The sequence below is a fragment of the Anomaloglossus baeobatrachus genome, chromosome 3 (assembly GCF_048569485.1).
Source record: "Anomaloglossus baeobatrachus isolate aAnoBae1 chromosome 3, aAnoBae1.hap1, whole genome shotgun sequence".
NCBI lineage: Eukaryota > Metazoa > Chordata > Amphibia > Anura > Aromobatidae > Anomaloglossus > Anomaloglossus baeobatrachus.
The window spans coordinates 441031467-441050685 of NC_134355.1; the positions used below are offsets into that span (position 1 = coordinate 441031467).

The 19219-nt window shown below is 50.0% G+C and overlaps 1 protein-coding gene across 3 annotated transcripts in view; it reads right to left on the minus strand.

The window, feature by feature from the left end:
* Window positions 1-394: 394 nt before the first annotated feature.
* PCYT1A (phosphate cytidylyltransferase 1A, choline) overlaps window positions 395-19219 on the minus strand; it is a 71685-nt gene continuing 52860 nt past the window's right edge. For all 3 annotated transcript variants that reach the window (XM_075340445.1, XM_075340446.1, XM_075340444.1), the window contains exons 5-9: window positions 12174-12325; window positions 10338-10416; window positions 9947-10089; window positions 9670-9858; window positions 395-1190 (exon numbers count right to left, since the gene is read on the minus strand). In XM_075340445.1, the coding sequence (XP_075196560.1) occupies window positions 984-1190; window positions 9670-9858; window positions 9947-10089; window positions 10338-10416; window positions 12174-12325 (770 nt within the window). In that variant the 3' untranslated portion in view covers window positions 395-983. The remainder of the gene's footprint in view (window positions 1191-9669; window positions 9859-9946; window positions 10090-10337; window positions 10417-12173; window positions 12326-19219) is intronic.

Sequence of the window (19219 nt, forward strand, 5' to 3'; positions counted from 1 at the left end):
AATTACCCGATGTGTACTCCAGCTACGTATGCAGGGAGCTGGCACTGGCAGTGTGAGAGCGGCGGACGCTAGTAACTAAGCGCTGTAACTAAGCGCTAGTAACGTAGTCGCTGCTACGTCACAGAAAATGGTGACTTATCAGCGACGTCGTTGTCGTCGTCGCTATGTGCGACACCACCTTAAGGCCAATGATTGGTAATGGGGAAAAATGCCCGATCAGACTCAGACAATGTGTTAAGTACCGGACCAGAAAGAGACCAACAAGTACAGGGCTCACTTTTGATTAATTCAGAACTTGACTTCACACTATTGGTTTCTGTGAGGTTCATTACTTTACTGACGGACATTTGAAGAATGGCAGAATGCAAATCCAACAGATGCAAATAAAAAGAGATTTAAGACAACAGGCACTTTTAATGAGAAATGGCTAAATTCCATGGGTTTAATGTTTAATACAATACATTTTACCGGTCACCACCCCCACAGATCAGTAAATTGTAGTAAATACCTCCAATATCGTGACACACACACATATACACATACTCCGTGTCACTTGTGTCCAGCTCTTTTTCCACCAGGATAATAATTTACTGTGCTGTCAAATGGGAGCTCACGGCTGAAAACATCTGGGAGGAATTTTAAGTAAAAGGCTACAATAGGATGCAACAGTCCATGCGATAAAACCTCCTGGTAAAATAGAAATTAAATTGACGACGAAAGAAACATATTTTGGACACTTTTGTTCATTATAAAGAGATTGGCTTCATTTAAAAAACGCAACAAAATAACATGGAAATTTGTAGGAAAGAAGCACGAGTCCTAGCCGCTACCACAAACGCTAACTCTCGGGAACCGTTCCGCGTAAAACCCCAGAATTTGAGGCTGAATGCTCAGTCTTCTCTGTGGCTGCTTTCCTGGAGGTCAGAAGGCATAAGAGTCTGCTGGGAAGGATTGAAAATAAGAAAAAAAATAAGCAGAAATCCTTAGTCCTCCTCGTCCTCACTTATGTCATATGCAGCAGCAGCAGATCGAGAACGTCTGCCTGGTGATCCTGGTGGAGAGGTTTTGGTAGAGAAGGGCCACCGGAATGACGGAGAAGGAGATCGTTCCCGGGATGGACTGCTGCTGGGGCTCTGTCTCGGACTAATTGCTTGAAGCATTCTTCCTTTGCCCTCCTTCAACATGTGTTTCTGAAATAAATAGTGTATTTCATAACTCTTGTGTTAGAAGACATGGAAGAAAAAAATGAAATATCAACTTCCTGATACAAAACATTTTCAGAGCTTTCCAAAGACAAATATATTTGGGTCACTAGTAACAGCAGGCACCCTTCCTCCAGTAGGCCATTGCTGCCCAGCAGAGATATATGGCGACTAGGACCCGAGGTAGACGGTTATTATAGGTTATTTAGGGGTTTGTCAGATGTAACAGGGGGGGGGGGGGTTGCCAGGCCCGTTTTATGAAGTCCACCGTTTTTATGAAGTTATTACATTATATGACTTTACATGGAAAGGGCTCTAAAGTAGAGGCAAGCAACTAGTGTGTCAGGAAAGCGCTTCTCTAAAGAACAGGAATCTATTATATGAAGCTGAGTGTATGTATGCATGTATGTATGCTAAAGGAATCCGCACCGTCGCATTTACAATCACAAAATTTTGCACATACGCCTCATGTGACTCAGGGTACGTCATAGACTATGTTTTGACGGGAAAATTTAGACCCGCGCTTTACAGTTAGTCTAGAAAAAATCTGCCTCCATTAAAGTCAATGTAGCTGGAAGCTACAGGTTATTAATAGCAGCTCTGATTGGTTGCTATAGGAACAAAAGATATTCATAGTATAACAAGGTTATGTGTGAGGTAATATGATATTGGTGGGGAGACGAATAGAGACAGACAGCCAGAGAAAAAGACGAGGAAAGAGACAAACCTGGGAAAGAGACAAACCTGGGAAAGAGACAGACACAGATAGATTTAAAAAGAGAGATAGAGAGACAGACAGACAGAGATAGAGAGAGACTGATACAGAGAGATAGACACAAACAGACACACAGAGATAGACAGGGAAAGAGACAGACAGACAGACTGGGAGAGAGACAGAGACCGTTACTATCCCGGGCAATGCTGGGTACTACAGCTAGTTACTTATAAAAGTGAGATCAGAGCCTCTTTTGCTCCCACACATTATAATATTGAGGGACTTTGCATGGCCAGCTAGGGATGTCAATGTTTGACCAGTGGAGTATGAAGACTCCAAGAATGTGGTAACCTACCAGCAATATAGTAATCTTCTAAGCCAGGAGTGGGCAATTAATTTACCCAAGGGGCTACATGAGAGCCTGACTGTTGTGAATGCCCGTAATCAAATTAATTCTGCTCATTATTATTGTTTTATATTAATTATCACTTAATATTGAGTATAATTAAGTCTGTTGACTACAGTATATCACAACAGTGAGTACACCCCTCACATTTGTAAATATTTTATTATACCTTTTCATGGGACAACACTGGAGATATGACACCTTGATACAATGTAAAGTAGTCAGAGTACAGCTTGTATAACAGTGTATATTTGGTGTACCCTCTAAATAACTCAACACACAGCTATTAATGTCAAAACAGCTGGGAACAAAAACAGAGTATGTCCCTGGTTAAAAATGGCTAAATTGTGCCCAATTAGTCAACTTCCCTCCCTGGTGTCATGTGACTCATTAGTATTACAAGGTCTCAGGTGTGCTAAATTTGGTGTTATCACTCATACACTCTCCCATACTGGTCAATGGAAGTTCAACATGGCACCTCATAGCAAAGAATTCTCTTAGCATCTAAAACGAAATGTTGCTCTACACCTGAAACTAAACTGCAGCATCATGGCCAAGACCATACAGCAGTTTAACAAGACAGGTTCCACTCAGGACAGGCCTCGCCATGGTCGACCAAAAGTTGAATGCGCATGCTTAGCGTCAAATCCAGAGGTTGTCTTTTCAAAACAGATGTATGAGTGGTTCCAGCATTGCTGCAGAGGGTGTGAGGGGGGTCAGCCTGTCAGTTCTCAGACCATACGCCGCACTCTGCATCAAACTGGTCTACATGGCTATCTTTCCAGAAGGAAGCCTCTTCTAAAGATGAGGTACAACAAAGCCCACAGTTTGCTGAAGACAAGCAGACTAAGGACATGGATTACAGGAACCATGTCCTGTGGTCTGACGAAACAAACTTATTTGGTTCAGATGGTGTCATGCGTGTACGGCGGCAACCAGGTGAGGTGTACTAAGACAAGTGTGTCTTGACTACAGTCATGCATGGTAGTGGATGTGTCATGGTTTGGGGCTGCATGAGTGCTGACTCCTGTGGGGAGCTACAGTTCATTGAGGAAACCATGAATGCCAACATGTACTGTGACATACTGAAGCACACAATGATCCTCTACATTCTTCATATTCCAACATGAAAATGACCCCAATACACACCTCTAAGGATGACCACTGCCTTCCTAAAGAAAATGATGGTAAAGGTGCTGGACTGGCCAAGTATGTCTCCACACCTAAACGGTATTGAACATCTGTGGGGCATCCTCAAACGGAAGGTGGAGGAGCACAAGATCTCTAACATCCACCAGCTCCATGATGTAGTCATGGAGGAGGCAAGAAGATTCCAGCGGCTCCAATGAATTTCTACTGAATTCCATGCCAATGAGAGTTAATGCAAAACTACTATCGCAACCCAATTCCTCTGCTGCTCTGTACTGAGGCACAGAAGGTGCATTGTAGTGACACCATCGCGCCTGCCGTGCTTGCAGGTGTGCAGGCTCAATGATGGAAGAGGGAGCTGACATCTCTCATCCATCATTATATTTCAGCGGTATAAGCATCCCTGGGATACTGGAAAAGCGGGCAGCTGCATGGCACGGGGCACCACTGTATCTAGACCTTTGGCTGTCCTGGTCGGCAGGGTGCACCGGAACAGCCCACAGGCCACACGGTAACTAAGTCTGTTCTAAACAATTAAAAGCCATAGCAAGAAAAAGAGAATTTTGTTTACTTACCGTAAATTATTTTTCTTATAGTTCCGTATTGGGAGACCCAGACCATGGGTGTTTAGCTTCTGCCTCTGGAGGACACACAAAGTACTACACTTAAAAGTGTAGCTCCTCCCTCTGAGCTTATACACCCCCTGACGAGCAGACTCAGCCAGTTTAGTGCAAAAGCTGAAGGAAAATAGCCACCCAAAAGTAAAAACAGAGCAAGAACCGGAACAACCGGAGACTCTGTCAACAACAACAGCCGGTGAAAACACGCGGAACAAGAAATTGCCAACAGGCAACAGGGAGGGAGCTGGGTCTCCCAATACGGAACTATAAGAAAAAGAATTTACGGTAAGTAAACAAAATTCTCTTTCTTTATCGTTCCTTTGGGAGACCCAGACCATGGGACGTCTCAAAGCTGTCCCTGGGTGGGAAATAAACAGAAAAACTAAGAAGTAGGCAGAACCTAACTTCACAAATGGGCAACAGCCGCTTGAAGGATGCGTCTGCCCAAGCTCGCATCTGCCGAAGCATGAGCATGCACTTGGTAGTGCTTTGAAAAGGTATGCAGGCTAGTCCAAGTGGCAGCCTGACAGACTTGTTGAGCCGTAGCCTGGTGCCTGAAAGTCCAAGAGGCACCGACAGCTCTGGTCGAGTGTGCCTTGATCCCCGGCGGGGGAGGCACCTGAGAACACTGGTAGGCGTCTGAAATGGTCGACCTAATCCAACGGGCTAAGGTCAGCTTAGAAGCAGAGAGGCCCTTGCGCCGACCTGTGGTTAGCACAAAAAGAACCAAATTGAGGTCCCAGGGATCAAAAAGCCGCCGGTAAGGCGGAATGATGTGAGACGCGCCCTGCATGAAGGTGCGGACCTGAGCCAGCCGGGCGAGACGCCGCTGGAACAGCACTGACAGAGCTGAGACTTGTCCCTTGAGAGAGTTGAGGGACAGTCCCAGCTGCAGACCGGACTGTAGAAAGGACAGAAATGTCGGCAAGGAGAATGGCCAAGGAGGATGGCCGGAAGAGCGACACCAGGACAGGAAAATTTTCCAAGTCCTGTGATAGATCTTGGCGGAGGAAGACTTACGGGCCCGAGTCATAGTGGAGATGACTTCAGGAGGAATACCAGAAGCCGTCAAGATCCAGGACTCAAGAGCAACGCCGTCAATTTGAGAGCCGCAGAATTCAGGCGGAAAAACGGACCATGTGAGAGAAGGTCTGGACGGTACGGGAGATGCCACGGCACCTCTACGGACAGATGGAGCAGGTCTGGGTACCAAGCTCGTCTGGGCCAGTCCGGAGCAATGAGGATGACTCGACGGCCCTCCATTCTGATCTTGCGCAGGACTCTGGGCAAGAGAGCTAGAGGGGGAAACACGTAGGACAGACGAAACTGGGACCAGTCTTGAACCAGAGCGTCCGCGGCGAATGCCTGAGGATCGTGGGAGCGAGCCACGTAAAACGGGAACTTTGTTGTTGTGACGGGATGCCATTAGGTCCACGTCCGGAGTGCCCCATTTGCGGCAGATTGACTGAAAAACTGCCGGGTGCAGGGACCACTCGCCACTGTCCACGGTTTGACGGCTGAGATAATCTGCCTCCCAGTTTTCCACGCCTGGGATGTGGACTGCGGATATGGTGGACTTGGAGTCCTCCGCCCATTGAAAAATGCGTTGTACCTCCAACATTGCCAGGCGGCTGCGTGTCCCGCCTTGGTGATTGATGTAGGCAACCGCTGTCGCGTTGTCTGACTGGACTCGGATGTGCCTGCCCGCCAGCAGATGGTGAAAGGCTACGAGAGCTAGAAGCACAGCTCTGATCTCCAGCACATTGATCGAGAGGGCTGATTCGGACGGAATCCAAGTGCCCTGCGCTCGGTGGTGGAGACATACCGCTCCCCAGCCGGATAGACTGGCATCCGTGGTGAGGATCACCCAGGACAGGGCCAGGAAGGAGCGCCCCTGGGACAGAGAGAGTGGCCGAAGCCACCACTGAAGAGAGCTCCTGGTTTGTGGCGACAGAGCCACTAACCTGTGCAAGGAGGAAGGCCGCTTGTCCCAACAGCGGAGAATGTCCAGCTGCAGGGGACGCAGATGGAACTGGGCAAAGGGAACAGCCTCCATTGACGCCACCATTTGACCCAGCACCCGCATCAGGCGCCCAAGGGAATAACGGCGGGGCCTCAGCAGAGAGCGCACCGCCAGTTGGAGGGACTGTTGTTTGACTAAGGGCAACTTCACAAGTGCCAGCAAAGTCTCGAACTGCATCCCTAGGTATGTGAGACTTTGGGTCGGAGTCAGAGTGGATTTGGGAAGATTGACAAGCCACCCGAATTGGGCTAGAGAGGCGAGAGTGAGCGAGACACTCCGCTGACAGTCCACGCTGGATGAAGCCTTGACTAGAAGGTCGTCCAGATAAGGGATCACTGCCAACCCCTGTAGGTGCAGGACCGCAATCACTGCTGCCATGACCTTGGTGAATACCCGAGGAGCTGTGGCCAACCCAAAGGGGAAGAGCCACGAATTGGAAATTTTCCTCTCCGATTGCAAAACGTAGCCAATGCTGGTGTGAAACTGCAATTGGTACATGCAGATAGCCATCTCTGATGTCGATGGATGCCAGGAAATCCCCTTGGGTCGTTGAGGCAATGACTGATCGCAGAGACTCCATGCGAAAATGCCGCACCTGAACATGCTTGTTGAGAAGCTTGAGATCCAGGATGGGCCGGAAGGAACCGTCCTTTTTGGGGACTAGGAAGAGATTTCAGTAGAAACCTCTGAACTGTTCCCGGGCGGGAACCGGTACAATTACTCCGTTGGCCTGCAAGGATGCCACGGCCTGTGAGAAGGCGGCGGCCTTTGAGCAGGGGGGAGTTGACAGAAAAAATCTGTTTGGCGGGCTGGAAGAGAATTCTATCCTGTAGCCGTGGGAGATGATATCCCTCACCCACTGATCGGAGACGTGTTGAAACCACGCGTCGCCAAAGTGGGAGAGCCTGCCACCGACTAAGGACATTGCTGGCGCGGACAGATAGTCACGAGGAGGCTGCCTTGGCGGCAGCACCTCCTGCGGTCTTCTGTGGACGCGCTTTTGGGCGCCAGTTGGATTTCTGGTCCTTGGCTGAGTTAGTGGACGAGGCCGAGGGCTTAGAGGACGACCAGTTGGAGGAACGAAATGAACGAAACCTCGACTGATTCCTGCCCTGGACAGGTTTCCTGGTTTTGGTTTGTGGCATGGAAGTACTCTTCCCGCCAGTAGCTTCCTTAATAATTTCATCCAGCTGTTCACCGAACAGCCGGGACCCAGCAAAAGGGAGCCCAGCAAGGTACTTCTTTGAAGAAGCATCTGCCTTCCACTCTCGAAGCCACAAGATCCTGCGGATAGCGAGGGAATTAGCCGAAGCCACTGCAGTGCGGTGAGAAGCCTCCAGCATGGCAGACATGGCATAGGATGAAAAAGCTGAAGCTTGGGAAGTTAAGGTAACCATTTCGGGCATAGATTCCCTGGCGAGGGAATGCATCCCCTCTAGAGAAGCAGAGATGGCTTTGAGAGCCCACACTGCTGCAAAAGTCGGGGAGAACGAGGCCCCTGCCGCTTCATATACGGATTTGGCCAGAAGGTCAATCTGGCGGTCAGTGGAATCCTTAAGGGAGGTGCCATCAGCCACCAACACAACGGTCCGGGCTGAAAGTCTAGACACCGGGGGTCTACCTTTGGGGAATGATCCCACTCCTTGACCACCTCAGGTGGAAAGGGAAAGCGGTCATCAGAACCACGCTTTGGGAAGCGTTTGTCAGGACAGGCCCTGGGCTTGGTCACAGCGGCCTGAAAACTGGAGTGGTTAAAGAACACACTCTTTACTCTTAGGCGAGGTAAACTGGTGCTTTTCTGCCAGAGAGGGTTGCTCCTCTGATACTGGCGGATTGAGATCCAGTACAGAATTAATGGACGCAATCAAATCACTAACATCTGAGTCACTTTCGGACAGATCAATGGGGTACATGGAGTTAACCTCCGAGCCCCCCGTAAAGGCATCCTCCTCGTCCTGCGAGTCAGCTCCTGAATCAGAGCCGCGGAACGAGGAAGTAGAGAGAACCCTGCGTCTCTTCTTAGAAGGACGGGGTCTGGGACCAGATGATGAATCCTCTGTGAGCTCCGGTCCTGAGAGACCCCTAGCAGCAGAGGCACCCTGTGAAAGGGGCTGATGCATGTTCAGCAAAGTCCTGGACAGAAGTCCCATGGAGTCAGCAAAAGACTGGGAGATAGACCTAGAAAAGGATTCTACCCAAGCCGGGGGTTCAGCCACAGGAGCAGGAGCACCCTGAGAGACCACTGGGGGTGAGACTCCAGGCTGAGGCACCGCCAGGTTAGAGCAGGCATCACAATGTGGGAAGATGCTCGGTTCAGGCAGCAGGAGCTTACATGCAGTGCATGCTGAATAAAGCTTTGGAGCCTTGCTCCTCGTGTGAGACATGCTGCTGGAGTGGGGGCTCTGCCAGAGAATGAACCCCAGAGAGTATAATCAGAGGTCCACAACCGGAGACCGGTTGTGGCTTACCAGACCGCTGGAGCTGATCCCGAAGCCCGGACCCCCAAGCACAGCAACTCAGCAGAGATGCTGCAGACCAGCGCTGCAATGACTGAACGCAGAGAGAACGCTGAGAAAATGGCCGCCGGAGCGAAGAGAGGGGGCGGGGCTTGCTTGAGGAGCGGGATCTGGAGGGCCAAAGAGACCTACAGGGGAGGGGACACACACTGCAGTGGGGAGCGTCCCTCCCCTGTGCAGAACGGCCGCCGGGCGGAGCCGAGCCTGTCCCTCTGCATGAGTGACATAAGAAGGCAGTGAAACCGAAACTAGGCCTCCGGCGAACCCGGGGCCTAAATTTGAGCGGCTCGGCCGGCGCGCAGGCACCATCGGTGCAGTTCTCAGGCGACAGCCAGAGAACCCATCGGAAATGTCAGAAAACACAATCAGCACACTCTCCCACAACAATAAAGTACAGGGACCCCGAATATATAAACGTCTCAGGTACTTAGCTTGCTGACACGCAGGGTTCCAAGTCCCTGGGGATGAGTGCTCCGGTCCAGCAGGGTCCTGAAGGGCTGCGGATGGAGACCAGTCTCCTGCTAAGCATGGAGACCGTGCTGGCTCCCACTTCAAGCCAGAGCCAATGAGGGATGGTGAAGGAGCATGGCATGTAAGGCTCCAGCCTAGGAATCAACCTTACAACACCGTCGACACAGTGGGGTGAGAAGGGACATGCCGGGGATCCAGACGTGGACCCCACTCTTCAATCTCGTTCCAAAAGGAATAATCCTATGAGAATGCATGTGTGGATGTATGCCTCCTGAACACAAAGCGATAAACTGGCTGAGTCTGCTCGTCAGGGGGTGTATAAGCTCAGAGGGAGGAGCTACACTTTTAAGTGTAGTACTTTAGTGTGTCCTCCGGAGGCAGAAGCTAAACACCCATGGTCTGGGTCTCCCAAAGGAACGATAAAGAAATCTATTGCCCCACTGGGAATTCATACACTATCATCTGCAGTTATGTGCAGTGAAATACATAGCATTTCTAGTCTTTCAATTACACCATATAAAAATCACACCAACTCTATTTTTGTCTGATAAGTGAGGAATGACTTACCAAGGCTCCTTCTGGGCCAAACATTTCCAAGAAATTGCCAATAAATTCTCGCGATTTCTCTTCCCATTTCTGGATTAGATCAATACTCTTCTCCTCTACTTTTTGCACAAACTCCTTTGACTTCTCCTCCACGTCTTTTACCTTCTTTTTTACTTTATCAACTCGTTCCTGTAAATTGTATTTCTTCTCCTAAACACAGAGCACATATCTTAATGTCCATGCCCAGACATCGCAACTAAAAACACTTTTTTTGGACAAGAAAAATAGAAATTCTCACATTGATGAAGCTGACATTCAGCTCTTTGGCCGTGTATCCACGCTGTAAATTACGACGAGCGTAAACATCATAATCTCGCACGATCCTTGTGATGATGTCAGATGTAGATATTCCTTCCGTCCGCTGTGTTGGTGCAAACATGCCTGTTTTTTTATATAAATAAATAATTTTAGATTATTCATAATTTTACATATCATCTCATGTATGAGACATCAGGAATATAGGGGTCCCAAGAACCTCAGTTCCACCAAGAACATACATTGGGCAAATATAAATGCCAACCAAGTAAAATAATATTCAGACTTTAAAAAGTAAACTTTTATTGCTCCATAAACAGAAAATCCCTAATATTTAATACATTGATATGTGCATCATAGATCAATACACGAACCTGCCTCTTTTATGTGTTTGTAGACATCATCGCTTCCTGCAGAGGAATAAGGAATATCATCATGTGCTACAAAGTCAATCTACAGACAAGAAGAGAAGAAAAAGATTTACTGAACAGTAATTATAGCAAATCTATACATTTCAGGGCTTGACAGGGAAACATTTATCTAAAAAAGGGTTACTAAATGTTTTTTACCCTCACATGCACTGGATCATGAGCCAAAAAAAATACTAACACACATTCTTGAAACAGGTTTTGGTAAATTGAACATTTCTACTCCAAAATACAGAAGGTGTATCCAACTCTAAAACATTCAGAACTTACCGTATTTTTCGGACCATAAAACGCACTTTTTTCCCCCCAAATGTTGGGGGAAAGTGGGGGGTGCGTCTTATGATCTGACTATAGGGCCGGGAATGAGGGTGCTGAGGTGGAGCGGGTCATCGGGGGCACGAGCAGGCTGCAGCAGCGCCTTAATATAATTTAATTTCATATGCACGCCCATAGTGCATAGTGAATCAGTACACTCACCTGTCACCGTTCCCCTGCAGCACCACGATCTCCTCCTGGCTGCTGCTGAGTGGAGCCGTCCCCGTTCTCCTGCAGCATTGCGATGTCTTCCTGTGCCAGCGGTAGCCACTGAGTGGAGACTAGCGGCGCGCACAGCGATGACGTCATCGCTGTGCGCACATGTCCACACGCAGCCGCCGCTGGCACAGGAGGACATCGCAATGCTGCAGGGGAACGGGGACGGCTCCACTCAGCGGCGCTGCCGCTGACACAGACGGGAGGAGAAGCGATGCTGCAGGGAGTGAGGTGAGGTAAGGCGAGTATGAACGTTTATTTTTTTTATGTGCCACAGGATGCAGGCCGTATACCAGGATGAGGGCGTATAGCAGGATGGGGGTATATTATGAGCAGGATGGGGATATATTATGAGCAGGATGGGGGGTATATTATGAGCAGGATGGGGGGTATATTATGAGCAGGATGGGGGGTATATTATGAGCAGGATGGGGGGTATATTATGAGCAGGATGGGGGGAATATTATGAGCAGGATGGGGGGTATATAAGCAGGATGGGGGTATATAAGCAGGATGGGGGTATATAAGCAGGATGGGGGTATATAAGCAGGATGGGGAGTATATAGCAGAATGTGAAGTATATGAGCAGCATGGGGGTATATGAGCAGGATGGGGGTATATAGCAGGATGGGGCCATATAGCAGGATGGGTTACCGTATATAGCAGGATGGGGCCATATGCCAGGATGGGTTACTGTATATAGCAGGATGGGGCCATATGCCAGGATGGGGTTATAGCAGGATGAGGGACATATACTGTATATACAAGGCAGGAGGATCATTACTAGGCTGGGGTACCTTAGTAGAGAATTTGGAGACATTACCCCCATAACAGTGTCAGCAGCAGATCCTCGCTCCAAAACAGTGTGTCATGACTCCAGTTTTTTGCTTAAAATTGTATTTTCCTGCTCTAAAAAAAGGGTGCGTCTTATGGTCCGGTGTGTCTTATAGTCCGAAAAATACGGTATCAACTAGACAAGTGAAAGAGCTACGATTGGCAAAGATCTGACCCCTAGGAATCCCACAATCACTAGAACATAAGACTTCAGTCTCTTATCCTCCAAGCCACGCAACCAAGATAAGGAGGACTTTTAATGGGGCAATGGTCCAATATAGACAACTACTATTTGAGTCAATGGAGGCCCAGGCATCAGATATCCACTGATTTAGCAGTTAACACCTATCCAAATAAGAGTTAAAGCTGGACTACCCCTTCAATTGGGACTAACTTGAGGCATGGAACCACTCTCACCCTGTGCTCCTCAAGGAATTCTGGCGTAAGCGTCCATGGTGCATTCCTCACCACCTCGTCCACGTAACGGCAATGCTGCACGGCATCATATCTTTCCGCTTCGTTCATCACTGTGAATCCCTTCAGGTTATGCGTCAGCTCATCACTACAAACTGTAAAATAGAAAAGTATTATATCTCTCCGCATTTCCTAAAATGTAGCTGATCACGTATGCTGTAGCTTCCTATTATTTTTTACAAAATTAGGGCCAACCTACCAAATAGGGCCCACCTGTAAACTTCATGCAGATATTGCCCCTGGCCAGTCTGTGAGACAAAGTACAAACCACTGAGCCTTGTGCTGCTCGTGATCTAAACTATTATGTGCCATCATACATTACACACCAAGTGGGGGCAGTATTCTGGACATACTGGTCAATTGCGATCATCTTATCTTTTGTGATGATTAATAGTTGCCCTAGAAGTGAAGCTTTACTTACTGATGAGTGTTGCCCACCTTTGAGAACATTTTTTTCCTAATCAAAATTCACGCATTTTATGCTAACAATATTTGTTTTGTAATTCGCTTTTATTAAAAAGTTTGAGCCACTTGCCTTCTATAGCGTCTGTGTTTCACAAAATATTGCTCACTAAAGATTGGGCTCAGGAGAACCTTTCACTAAAATGTTAATGTTGAACTGGATATAGGAGGATTACATAGCTGTACAGTGGAGTAAAACATATTTAATTTTTACCTCTCCGATGCAGACATATTAGCAAGCAAAGTATTTGGCAACTTGGGTGGGTATGTTTTTCCCCCGTAAGATGCTGACCAATCATAAAGAAGGCAGTAACAGACAAAAGGAAAGAAAAACACTTCCCCAGAGTAGGTGTGAGATGTAATGATACAGCTCTGATCTCCTGGTCTAACCTCCTGCATGAAAGTATTGATATTTCTGGCACACTCACAAAAAAGATGTCAATATGATATTGAAGAATATTTTATTTTCATATTCTGCAAAAGGAGTTAACCAAAATGCCAACATTTTGGCTCACATATTCATATGAGCCTTTATCAAGGCATGTATGTCATGAGGCAAATGAGTGCAAGTGTAGGTGCTTGGCAGAATATGGGCTTTAGAAGATACCAGAAGAGGCAGAGGTGAGTCATAGGAGACCAGGCTAAATGGGTGACAGTGCCTGTAACGACAGCAGGCTGGGTGCAAAAGGAGCTGTGTCCGGTGAGCTGGCGGTCTTGTTCCTTTTGCACCTAGCTCATTCCTTTCATCTTGAAACGGAACGAGATAGAAAAGAAGGGAATTTTGTTTACTTACCGTAAATTCCTTTTCTTCTAGCTCCAATTGGGAGACCCAGACAATTGGGTGTATAGGCTATGCCTCCGGAGGCCGCACAAAGTATTACACTAAAAGTGTAAAGCCCCTCCCCTTCTGCCTATACACCCCCCGTGCTCCCACGGGCTCCTCAGTTTTGGTGCAAAAGCAAGAAGGAGGAAAAAAATTATAAACTGGTTTAAAGTAAATTCAGTCCGAAGGAATATCGGAGAACTGAAACCATTCAACATGAACCACATGTGTACACAAAAAAACAGGGGCGGGTGCTGGGTCTCCCAATTGGAGCTAGAAGAAAAGGAATTTACGGTAAGTAAACAAAATTCCCTTCTTCTTTGTCACTCCATTGGGAGACCCAGACAATTGGGACGTCCAAAAGCAGTCCATGGGTGGGTAAAATAATACCTCGTAATAGAGCCGTAAAACGGCCCCTTCCTACAGGTGGGCAACCGCCGCCTGAAGGACTCGTCTACCTAGGCTGGCATCCGCCGAAGCATAGGTATGCACCTGATAGTGTTTCGTGAAAGTGTGCAGGCTCGACCAGGTAGCCGCCTGACACACCTGCTGAGCCGTAGCCTGGTGCCTCAAAGCCCAGGACGCACCCACGGCTCTGGTAGAATGGGCCTTCAGCCCTGAGGGAACCGGAAGCCCAGCAGAACGGTAAGCTTCGAGAATTGGTTCCTTGATCCACCGAGCCAGGGTTGATTTGGAAGCCTGTGACCCTTTACGCTGGCCAGCGACAAGGACAAAGAGTGCATCCGAGCGGCGCAGGGGCGCCGTACGAGAAATGTAGAGTCTGAGTGCTCTCACCAGATCTAACAAGTGCAAATCCTTTTCACATTGGTGAACTGGATGAGGACAAAAAGAAGGTAAGGAGATATCCTGATTGAGATGAAAGGGGGATACCACCTTAGGGAGAAATTCCGGAACCGGACGCAGAACCACCTTGTCCTGGTGAAACACCAGGAAAGGGGCTTTGCACGACAACGCTGCTAGCTCAGACACTCTCCGAAGTGAGGTGACTGCTACTAGGAAAACCACTTTCTGCGAAAGGCGTGAGAGAGAAATATCCCTCATTGGCTCGAATGGTGGTTTCTGAAGAACCATCAGCACCCTGTTAAGATCCCAGGGTTCTAACGGCCGCTTGTAAGGAGGAACGATGTGACAAACCCCCTGCAGGAACGTGCGTACCTGTGGAAGTCTGGCTAGGCGCTTCTGGAAAAACACAGAGAGTGCTGAGACTTGTCCCTTAAGGGAGCCGAGCGACAAACCCTTTTCCAGTCCAGATTGAAGGAAGGACAGAAAAGTGGGCAAGGCAAATGGCCAGGGAGAAAAACCCTGAGCAGAGCACCACGACAGGAAAATTTTCCACGTCCTGTGGTAGATCTTGGCGGACGTTGGTTTCCTAGCCTGTCTCATAGTGGCAATGACCTCTTGAGATAATCCTGAAGACGCTAGGATCCAGGACTCAATGGCTACACAGTCAGGTTGAGGGCCGCAGAATTCAGATGGAAAAACGGCCCTTGAGACAGCAAGTCTGGTCGGTCTGGTAGTGCCCACGGTTGGCCGACCGTGAGATGCCACAGATCCGGGTACCACGACCTCCTCGGCCAGTCTGGAGCGACGAGGATGACGCGGCGGCAGTCGGCCCTGATCTTGCGTAACACTCTGGGCAACAGTGCCAGCGGAGGAAACACATAAGGGAGCTGAAACTGCGACCAATCCTGAACTAAGGCGTCTGCCGCCATAGCTCTGGGATCTTGAGACCGTGCCATGAACGTCGGTACCTTGTTGTTGTGCCGGGACGCCATTAGGTCGACGTCCGGCATGCCCCAACGGCAACATATCTCCTGAAACACGTCCGGGTGAAGGGACCATTCCCCTGCGTCCATGCCCTGGCGACTGAGAAAGTCTGCTTCCCAGTTTTCTACGCCTGGGATGTGAACTGCGGATATGGTGGAGGCTGTGGCTTCCACCCACAGTAGAATCCGCCGGACTTCCTGGAAGGCTTGCCGACTGCGTGTCCCGCCTTGGTGGTTGATGTATGCCACCGCTGTGGAGTTGTCCGACTGAATTCGGATCTGCTTGCCTTCCAGCCACTGCTGGAACGCTTTTAGGGCCAGATACACTGCCCTGATCTCCAGAACATTGATCTGAAGCGAGGACTCTTGCTGAGTCCACGTACCCTGAGCCCTGTGGTGGAGAAAAACTTCTCCCCACCCTGACAGACTCGCGTCCGTCGTGACCACCGCCCAGGATGGGGGTAGGAAGGATTTCCCCTTCGATAATGAAGTGGGAAGAAGCCACCACCGAAGGGAAGCTTTGGTTGCCTGAGAGAGGGAGACGTTCCTGTCGAGGGACGTCGGTTTCCTGTCCCATTTGCGTAGGATGTCCCATTGAAGAGGACGCAGGTGAAACTGCGCGAAAGGGACTGCCTCCATTGCTGCCACCATCTTCCCCAGGAAGTGCATGAGGCGCCTCAAGGGGTGTGACTGACCTTGAAGGAGAGATTGCACCCCCGCCTGTAGTGAACGCTGCTTGTTCAGCGGAAGCTTCACTATCGCTGAGAGGGTATGAAACTCCATGCCAAGATATGTCAGCGATTGGGCCGGTGTCAGATTTGACTTTGGAAAATTGATGATCCACCCGAAACTCTGGAGAGTCTCCAGAGTAGCGTCGAGGCTGTGCTGGCATGCCTCTTGGGAGGGAGCCTTGACCAGCAGATCGTCTAAGTAAGGGATCACCGAGTGACCCTGGCAGTGGAGGACCGCGACTACTGTAGCCATGACCTTGGTGAAAACCCGGGGGGCTGTCGCCAGGCCGAACGGCAGTGCCACGAACTGGAGGTGTTCGTCTCCTATGGCGAAGCGCAGGAAGCGCTGATGCTCTGGAGCAATCGGAACGTGAAGATAAGCATCTTTGATATCGATCGATGCAAGGAAATCTCCTTGGGACATTGAGGCGATGACGGAGCGGAGGGATTCCATCCGGAACCGCCTGGTCTTTACGTGTTTGTTGAGCAGTTTTAGGTCCAGGACAGGACGGAAAGACCCGTCCTTCTTTGGAACCACAAACAGGTTGGAGTAAAAACCGTGACCCTGTTGCTGAAGAGGAACAGGGATCACCACTCCTTCTACCTTCAGAGTGTCCAACGCCTGCAGAAGAGCATCGGTTCGCTCGGGAGGCGGAGATGTTCTGAAGAATCGAGTCAGAGGACGAGAGCTGAACTCTATCCTGTAACCGTGAGACAGAAGGTCTCTCACCCATCGGTCTTTTACCTGTGGCAGCCAGGTGTCGCAGAAGAGGGAGAGCCTGCCACCGACCGAGGATGCGGTGTGAGGCGGCCGTAAGTCATGAGGAAGCCGCCTTGGTAGCGGCACCTCCGGCGGTCTTTTTAGGGCGTGACTTAGACCGCCATGAATCGGAGTTCCTCTGATCCTTCTGAGGCCTTTTGGACGAGGAGAATTGGGCTCTGCCCGCACCCCGAAAGGACCGAAACCTCGACTGTCCCCTCCTCTGTTGGGGTAATTTTGGTTTGGCCTGGGGTAAGGATGTTTCCTTTCCCTTGGATTGTTTTATGATTTCATCCAATCTCTCACCAAACAAACGGTCGCCAGAAAATGGCAAACCGATCAAGCACTTTTTGGCAATCGAATCTGCCTTCCATTCCCGTAGCCACAAGGCCCTGCGTAATGCCACCGAATTGTCGGCTGCAACCGCCGTACGGCTCGCAGAGTCCAGGATAGCATTAATAGCGTAGGACGCAAATGCCGACGTTTGAGAGGTTATGGAAGCCACTTGCGGCGCAGACGTACGTGTGAGTGCGTCAATTTGGGCTTGACCCGCTGAGATAGCTTGGAGTGCCCATACTGCTGCGAATGCTGGAGCGAAAGACGCGCCGATAGCCTCATAGATGGATTTCAACCAGAGCTCCATCTGTCTGGCAGTGGCATCCTTGAGTGAAGCCCCATCTTCAACTGCAACTATGGATCTAGCCGCCAGTCTGGAGATTGGAGGATCCACCTTGGGACACTGAGTCCAGCCCTTGACCACGTCAGGGGGGAAAGGATAACGTGTATCCTTAAGGCGCTTGGAAAAACGCTTATCTGGACAAACTGTTTCTGGACTGCCTCTCTGAAGTCGGAGTGATCCAGAAACATACTCGCTGTACGCTTGGGGAACCTGAAACGGAACTTCTCCTGCTGAGAAGCTGACTCCTCTGCTGGAGGAGCTGAGGGAGAAATATCCAACATCTTATTTATGGACGCAATAAGATCATTCACTATGGCGTCCCCATCAGGAGTATCAAGGTTGAGAGCGGCCTCAGGATCAGAATCCTGATCAGCTACCTCCGCTTCATCATACAGAGAGTCATCTCTCTGAGACCCTGAACAATGTGATGAGGTCGAGGGGATTTCCAAGCGAGGTCGCTTAGGCGGTCTGGGACTGCGGTCCGTGTCAGAGACCTCACCCTGGGATCTATGAGACACCCCGGGGGGACATTGTTGTTCCAACTGAGGGGAACTAGGGGGCAGTGATTCCACAGTGCCCATGGTCTGAGATACCGGTCTGGACTGCAAAGCTTCTAGTATTTTAGCCATAGTCTCAGAAAGTCTGTCAGTAAAAACTGCAAACTCCGTCCCTGTCACCTGGACAGTGTTAGCAGGTTGTTCCCCCTGGGCCCCCCTTAGCAGAGGCTCCGGCTGAGTAAGTGCCACAAGGGCCGAGCAGTGCATACAATGAGGGTCAGTGGAACCTGCCGGTAGCGAGGTTGTACATGCGGCGCAGGCAGCATAGTAAGCCTGTGTTTTGGCACCCCTGCTTCTTGTGGGCGCCATATTGTTGTCTCCTTTGAGCAACACAACAGGGTATATAGCCAGAAATCAACTGTGCACCATACAGTGTAAAGTGTAAACATATAAACTATAATCACACTTCTGCACAAGTGGGGCCAGCACCTCAGGTGCTGCTTACCGCCCGCTTAAAGCGGTTGTGTGGCCACCAGAATCCCTGCCTGGGTCCCCCAGAGTTTGTCTCCCCTCTGCAGCGTCCTAGGAGCTGACAGGAATGGCTGCCGGCGTCCTGAGGAGAGGAGGGAGCCGTGGGCGTGACCCAGAAAGTGCGGGAGCTGGTGCCTCACTGTGCACAGTAAGGGGGGTGGAGTATGCAAAGCATGCTCCAGCCCTCAGTGCTGCCGTGCTGTACAGCGTCCCGCCCTTCCCCTGACTGGCAGGGCTGGGGGCGGGAAGAAAAAGACTAGGCCCAAAAGCCGGGGACTCGAGTTATAAGCGCGGCCGCCGTATAAGCGCGGCCGGCGCAGAGTCCCCGGCGCACTAACAGTCCCAGCCGCGCATCAGTAAAAACAATGGCAGCGGCGGTCAGCGCGGTAGTCCCCATACGCAAACACACTCAGCGACGCTGCAGTGTATAATGGCACAAACGCGGTCAGCGCCGCGGTCCCCGGTGCACTAGCACACCCAGCAATGCTGGAGTGTTGCTGTGCGCGGTCCCCACGGGGACACAGAGTACCTTAAAGTAGCAGGGCCATGTCCCTGAACGATACCCGGCTCCTATCCAGCAGGCTCCTCAGGAGTTGTGGATGAAGCACGGTCTCAGTGCCTGGAGACCGATAGGATCCCACTTCACCCAGAGCCCTAAGGGGGATGGGGAAGGAAAACAGCATGTGGGCTCCAGCCTCCGTACCCGCAATGGATACCTC